The sequence below is a fragment of the Haliaeetus leucocephalus genome, unplaced genomic scaffold, assembly GCF_000737465.1.
Source record: "Haliaeetus leucocephalus isolate CR32 unplaced genomic scaffold, Haliaeetus_leucocephalus-4.0 Scaffold307, whole genome shotgun sequence".
In the NCBI taxonomy this organism is placed as follows: domain Eukaryota; kingdom Metazoa; phylum Chordata; class Aves; order Accipitriformes; family Accipitridae; genus Haliaeetus; species Haliaeetus leucocephalus.
The window spans coordinates 81900-89193 of NW_010972743.1; the positions used below are offsets into that span (position 1 = coordinate 81900).

Genomic DNA, 7294 nt, shown 5'->3' on the forward strand with positions numbered 1-7294 from the left:
ATACACCCCCCGCCCCACCTGGAAGAGGAAGTTGAGCCGCTGCAGCGCCTCGCGGTCCCGCACCGGCGCCGCCATCGCGTTCCCGATTGGCCGCGCCCCCACCGGCTGGGCGGGACCGACGTTCCTCATTGGCCGGTAGCCTCGTCGGGGAGGGGGCCGGAACCGCCCCGTGCCGCTCTACCAAGTAGGGGCGGGAGGGGGTTACCAGCGCGGGACGCCACTTCCGGCGCTGCGATAAGCCGTCACTTCCGGCGCTGGGCCCGGCGCGGCGGCTGAGCGGCGGTGAGTGGGGGGCGGGGGTAGCCGGGACCCCCGCTCTGGGGACCCTGGCACGGCCCTTCCCTATAGGGTGTCCCCTATAGCGCCCTTCCCATAGGAACCCCGCTATAGGGACCGCGGCACGGCCCCTCCCTGAGGGATGTCCCCTATAGGGACCCCTGTAGCGACCCGGAACAGCTTCCCCTCCCCGACAAGGCCTCTCCTATAGGGTGGGGTGCCCCCTACGCGTCCCCTTTTCCATAGGGAATCCCCTATAGGAAGCCAGGTACTGCTCTTCCCTAAAGGACATCCATTTCAGGGTGCCTTTTCTATAGGGGCACCCCCATAGGGACCCCATCCGTGCGGGGAATCTCTTAGAGAGCCTCTTTCTCTGGTGATTTCTCTCCGGCGACCCCCCCGCCCTGGACGGAGAGTCCCCTGTAGGGTCCTACCCTATAGCGACTGCTCTATAGGGCTCTCCCAGAGCTTCTCCTTTACGGGGAGCTGCCTATAGAGGCTCCTCTGTGGGTCGTTTGTGCTGTAGGTGCATACTCCTCTATAGGGTCTCCCTGTCACCGTGGCAGCCGCTCCTGCCACCAGCAGCGTGTTGTTTTAACTGAATTCACCTGGTTTCCCCCCCCCCAAAAAAAAAGCAGTGGGAAAACGCCTCGGCACCTTGGCATTGCTTCCCACCAAAATGACAGCATTGCTTTGACAGAATTGAGCTGCTTTCACTCCCAAAACTGCTTCAAACCTGCGCCATCGCCTCAGCATTGCTTCCCAGCAAAATGACGGCATCGCTTTGATGGAATTGAGCTGCTTTTGCCCCCAAAACTGCTTCAAACCTGCGCCATCGCCTCAGCATTGCTTCCCAGCAAAATGACGGCATCGCTTTGATGGAATTGAGCTGGTTTCACCCCAAAACTGCTTCGAACCCATGCTATCACCTCCCTCAGCATTGCTTCCCAGCAAAATGACGGCATCGCTTTGATGGAATTGAGCTGCTTTTGCCCCCAAAACTCCTTCAGGCTTGCCCCGGCACCTCAGCGTCGCTTCCTGCCAAAACGACGTCATCGCCTTGGCAGAATTGAGCTGGTTTCACCCCAAAACCACTTCGAACCCTAGCCATCACCTGGGCATCATGTCCTAGTAAACTCATGTCATTGTCTTGACAGATTTGAGCTGTTTTCTTCCCAAAACCTCTTTGAACCCCTGCTGTCACCTTGGGACTGCTTTGCACCAAAATGACATCGTCACCTGGACGGAATTGAGCCATTTTCTCCCCAAAACCGCTTTGAATCCGTGCCATCATCTCAGTATCACTTCAGTTCAAACCCATGTTGTTGTTTTGACCAAATTGAGCTGTTTTCTCCCGAAAAGTGCTTTGAACCCACATCGCTGCACCTCGCCATCACGTTCTTACTGAAACCACCTCATCCTCTTAACGGATTTAAGCTCTTTTGCCCCCAAAAAACTTCTTCAAACCCTCCCCATCCCACTGTCCCTTCCCAAAACCTCTTTGTCTGAGCCCAGCCTTCCCCCCAGATTTTGGCAGCGGTGGGGGGCCACAGCAGTGTCACCATGTCGGGTGCCGACCCCCTGGAGACGCTGCAGGTGGAAGCAAGCTGTTCGGTTTGCCTGGAATACCTACAAGATCCTGTCATCATCGAATGCGGTCACAATTTCTGCCGTCGCTGCATCACTCGCTGGTGGGCCGAGCTGGCGCGGGATTTCCCCTGCCCCGTCTGCCGTAAAACCTCTCGTCATCGCGCCCTTCGACCCAACCGGCAACTCGGCAACATGGTAGAAGCCGCCCGGCAGCTTCGCGGTGCCAAACGGAAAGCCAGGGAGGAGAGTCGCTGTCAAGCTCATGGCCAAGCTTTGGCTCGATTCTGTCGCGATGATCAAGCCCCCGTTTGCCTGCTCTGCGAGATCTCCCATGCCCATCGTGCCCACGCCCTTGTCCCTCTCGATGATGCAGCTCTTGAGTATAAGGTGGGGGGACAGGGGGGAGACTGAAACCTTCGTGGGGTGAAGATGGGGAGTGTCCCCAAGTCTTGGTTTCCGACCCAAATTCGGCCTCGGGGCTGTTTGTGGAGGGGTTTCAGCTGTGATTAGTCTCCATCTCCATTTTCAGCCCCAAATTCTTCCCTGAGACCATCTGTGGGAGGGGTTTTGGCTGTGGCTCGTCTCTATCTCCAGCCCGGGGGTGGATTTAGCCCCAGACTCTCTCCCTGAGGGTGATTGTGGAGGGGATTTGGCTGACATCTTGTCCCTATCTCTGTTTTTAGCTCCAAACCCTTTCCCCGAGGCAGTTTGTGGAGGGAATTTGGTCCTGGCTTGTCCCCATCTCCTTTTCCAGCCCCTGAAGAGGGGATTCAGCCCCAAACCCTCTCCCCGAGGCTGTTTGCAGAGGAGTTTGAGCAGCAACTCATCCCCATCTCTGTTTTCAGCCCCCCAGTTCTTCCTCAAGACCATCCAGGGAGGGTTTTTGGCCATGGCTCCTCCCCGTTCCCAACCCCTGGTGATGGGATTTAGCCCCAAACCCTCTCCCCAAGGCTGTTTGCAGGGGGGATTTCTCTGTGGCTCATCCCATTCTCCGTTTTCAGCCCCAAAACCTTTCCCTGAAGCCATTTACAGAGGAATTTGTGCAGCAGCTCTTCCCTGTCTCCATTTTCAGCCCCAAATTCTTCCCCCAGACCATCCAGGGATGGAACTGGGCCCTGGCTCATCCCCATCCTCATCTCCAGCCTCTCGCAGTGGGGCTCAGCCCCAGCAGAGGAAGTGATTCGGGGCCGGAGGAAGGATTCTAGGCAGGGGGGTCCCATCCCATTGCCCACCCTCTTCTCTCCCCACCCGGGCAGGAGAAGCTGCAGCGTTGCCTGGAGCCGCTGGAGCGGAAGCTGGAGGCAGTCGCCGGCTGCCGAGCACGGGAGGAGAAGAAACCAAGCGAGCTGAAGGCAGGTTGATGGTTCTGGGGGATGCCAGGGAGATCCCAGCAACTCCCGGCCCTCACCAGTGTCTTTTCCTACCCCATCCCATCCCGGCAGAGGAAGGTGGCTCTGCGGCGGGAACGCATCACCCAGGAGTTCGAGGAGCTTCATCAGCTGCTGGAGGAGGAGGAGCGGCTGCTGCTGCGGCGGCTGGAGGAGGAAGAGCGTGAAATCCTGCAGCGGCTTCAGGCCAACCTGGCTCGGCTCAGTGAGCAGCGCCGGGTCCTGGCTGCCCTCGTGGCTGAGCTGGAGGAGAAATGTCTGCAGTCGGGTGCCGAGATGCTCAAGGTAGGGCGGGATTGGGATCAGCAGCAGGTGGATCACTACCGGTGATGGGATCAGCGGCAGGGATGGGATGGCCTGGAACGGGCTTGTCGCTGGGGATGGCATCCCTGGGGATGGGATTGGGTTTGGAGAAGGGATCAGCCCTGGGAATAGGATCAGTTTTGGGGACGGGATCACCCCGGGTGACAGGGCTGGTTTGGGGGACAGGATCCCCGGGGATGGGATTGGTTTTGGGGATGGGATCAGCAGGTATGGGATTGATTTTGGAGACAGGATTGCTGCTGGGGGCAGGATCGATTCTGGGGACAAGATCAACCACAGGGATGGGACTGGTATTGGGAATGGGATTGCCAGGGATTGCTTTTGGGGATGGCATTGGTTCTGGGGACAGGATCCCCAGGAATGGGATTGGTGTTGGGGACAGGGTCACTGCAGACAGGATTGGGTTTGGCGACGGGATCACCAGGGACAGGTTTGATTCTTGGGGGCAGGATCATCAGAAAAGGGATTGGTTTTAGGGATGGGATCATGCCCAGAGATAGGATTACTTTTGGGGGCAGGATCCCTGGGGAGGGAATCCGTGTTGGGGATTGGATCTGGGCTGGGATCACCGCCGGGGGCCGGGATTGGTGCTGGCAACTGCAATCAGGGCTGGGATCCCCATGGTTGGGACCAATCCTGCCCTGGAGATTGACTTTGAGGGGGGATCTAGCACACCTAACCCCCCTTTTTTCCTCCTTTCCCCCCATTTTCCTGCTTCCCCCCCATTTCAGGACATCAAGGACACCCTGGCCAGGTAAGAACTGTGCAGGTGATCTGGGCCGCTCTCTGGGCTCCATTCTGGGGCAGAAAAGCGGGATTTGGGGGTGCATCAGCCGGTGTGTCCCACCTCCCCCGGGGCTGCTGGCAGGTGCGAGGCGGCGGCGGCACCGGTAGAAGAACCAGTTTCCGTCCCCATTGAGCTGGAGAAAAATTTCTGCAGTTTCCCCCGGCAATACTTCACCCTCCGGAAAATCACCCGGCGCCTCATCGGTGAGGAAACCTCCCATCGTGCCGCAGCCGGGATCCCCCCACTTCACCGTGCTCTCCACCCCCTAAATCCCACCCCCGTCTTGGTGTTGCCATCCAGGAGAGGTGACGCTGGATCCCGACACGGCACATCCCAACCTGGTTTTATCAGAAGATCGGAAAAGCGTTCGTTTTGTGGAAGTTCGACCCCGGGATTTACCTGATACCCCGCGGCGTTTCACCATCTACCCCTGCGTTTTGGCGGCGCAAGGTTTTACCTCTGGTCGTCATTACTGGGAGGTAGAAGTTGGCGATAAAACCCATTGGGCTCTCGGCGTTTGTAAGGATTCGGTGAGTCGGAAAGGGGAATTAACACCGTTACCGGAGACGGGATATTGGCGGGTACGGCTCTGGAACGGCGATAAGTATGCGGCTACCACCACCCCCTTCACCCCACTGACGGTGCGGGTGAAACCCAAGCGGGTGGGCGTCTTCGTGGACTATGAAGCTGGAAAAGTGGCTTTTTATAATGTCACTGATCGCTCCCACATTTACACTTTCACCGATACTTTCACCGAAAAGATTTGGCCGCTGTTTTATCCCGGGATCCGTGCTGGCAGGAAAAATGCGGCACCTCTTGTTATCCGTTCACCTACGGATTGGGAGTGAGGGGGAGAGCGGCGCCGGCGGGGTTTGGCTTGATGGTGTCTGGCAGCGCTGGGATCCGGTACTCTGGCACTGCCGGGTTTTCGTGCTCTGATGTGCTGCCAGGATCCAGCACTCCAGCATAGACAAGGTTTGGCTGTCCAATATCCAGCACTGCAGGGGTTTGGCTCTCCGATGCCTGGCACCACCGGGATCCGGTGCTTCAGCACCGCCAGGGTTTGGCTCTCTGACATCTGGCACCACTGGGATGCGGTGATCCAGCACTACTGGGATTTGGCTTTCCGACATCCAGCACTACCAGGGTCTGGCAGTCTGGCACCACTGGGAATTGGCTCTTGGACATCGAGCACCGCCAGGATCCAGTGCTCCGGCACCACCGGGCTCTTGCTCTTTGCCATCGAGCTCCATGGCACCGCAGCGGCCCAGCTCACTGGCATCATTGGGGGGGTCTGGATTGCCGGCACCGGCCGGATCTGGTTCTGCGGCACCACTGGAGGCGTGTGCAGTAGTAGGTGCAGGCGTGTGGCAGGGCTATGTCCCCTCTGTGTCCCTCTGTCTGTGTGTCCCTGGCCCCGTGTACGTCCTGGGGTCCGTGTCGCTCCACGTGTCCCCATGTCAGTCCATGGCTCTCCACCTGTCCATATGTCCATCTCTGTCCCTGTGTCCATCTGTGTACCTCCACGTCCCCATGTCTGTGCCCCTCTGTGTCTCCCCATGTCTATCTGTGTCCCTCTGTCCCTCCACGTGTCCCTCCACATCCCCATATTTGTCCTTCTGTGTGTCCCCACGTCCCTCCATGTCCGTCTGTGTCCCCATATCTGTCTGTCCCTCCATGTCCCTCTGTGTGCCCAGGTCCATCGTGTCCCCCCCTGTCCCCACACCATACATATCCCTGTGTCCCTCTATGTGTCCCTGTCATCCATATTCCACGTCCGTCCCTCTGTGTCCCCCTCCATGTCCATCAGTGTCCCTCTGTCCATCTATGTCCCTCCATGTCCTCACATCCCTCCATGTCCCTCCACAACCCCATACTTGTCCCTCTGTGTGTCCCCATATCAATCCATGTCCCTCTGTCTGTGTGTCCCCCAGGTCCATTGTGTCCCCACACCATCCACATCCCTGTGTCCCTCCGTGTGTCCCCATGTCCTTCCCTGTCTCCACATCATCCATGTGTGTGCATCCCCATGTCCATCCATGTCCCATGTCTGTCCCTCTGTGTCCCCCTCCATGTCCGTCAGTGTCCATGTCCCTCCATGTCCCCACATCTGTGCCCCTCTGTGTGTCCCCACATCCCTCCACATCCCCATATTTGTCCCTCTGTGTGTCCTCAGGTCCATCCATGTCCCCACATCCCTCTGTGTCCCCACACCATCCACATCCCGTGTCCCTCTGTGTGTCTCCTTGTCCTTCCCTGTCTCCCCATCATCCATGTCCATCCACGTCCCTTGCTGTCCCCCACGGCCACCCGTGTCCCCACGTCCTCCACGTCCCCATCTCCCTCCCCACCCCTGTTATTCCCATCTCCCTCCCCACATCCCCGCCCCGCTGTCGCCCACGCCTGGGCCGTCCCACACGCCTCTCGCACGCCTCTCACACGCCTCGCACACGCCTCCCACATGCCATGGCGCCCTCGGGGCCACCGGAACGGGGCCCGCTGGCCCGACTGGCGCGAGAAACCTCATGCCCGACCTGCGGGCAACCGCTACGGGACCCCGTCCTTTTTGCCTGTAACCATAGCTGCTGCCGTCGCTGCCTGCCCGTTGCCTGTCCTGGGGAACCCGTCGCCACCTTCTCCTGCCCGCGGTGCTGCCTGCCCTGCTCCCCTCGCCGTCTCCGTACCCCCGTGGCTTTGGCTGTGGAGAGTCGCATCGCCCAACGTTTGGTTCGGGGAAATCCCGGCCCCCCTCGCCGGCCACAGCGCTGCAGGTAAAGGGAGAAGGAAGCCAGCGGGGTGTGTGGGGGGACCCAGGTATTTGGAGGGGCTTTGGGGAGACCCAGGGGGACTTGGGGGACCCAAGCATCCAGGGACGACTTGGAGGACCCAGGTGTTTGGGGGGCAAATTGGGCAGATTTGGGGAGACCCA

General features: G+C 59.3%; 1 protein-coding gene across 1 annotated transcript; it reads left to right on the forward strand.

Annotated features, from left to right (window-relative positions):
- Positions 1–1215: 1215 nt before the first annotated feature.
- On the forward strand, positions 1216–5403 carry LOC104834064 (E3 ubiquitin-protein ligase TRIM39-like). The gene is made up of 6 exons (XM_010571150.1): positions 1216–2253; positions 3123–3218; positions 3309–3539; positions 4310–4332; positions 4447–4568; positions 4666–5403. Exons 1-6 carry the CDS (start codon positions 1840–1842, stop codon positions 5211–5213), a joined length of 1434 nt encoding a protein of 477 aa, XP_010569452.1. The 5' UTR covers positions 1216–1839; the 3' UTR covers positions 5214–5403.
- Positions 5404–7294: the final 1891 nt, after the last annotated feature.

Excerpts from the sequence above, each read along its gene's own strand:
- LOC104834064 (XM_010571150.1), top strand. The coding sequence starts at position 1,840 with ATGTCGGGTGCCGACCCCCTGGAGACGCTGCAGGTGGAAGCAAGCTGT. Across the intron at positions 3,219-3,308 it reads AGAAACCAAGCGAGCTGAAG|AGGAAGGTGGCTCTGCGGCG; the intron begins GCAGGTTGATGG and ends CCATCCCGGCAG. Across the intron at positions 4,333-4,446 it reads ATCAAGGACACCCTGGCCAG|GTGCGAGGCGGCGGCGGCAC; the intron begins GTAAGAACTGTG and ends GGCTGCTGGCAG.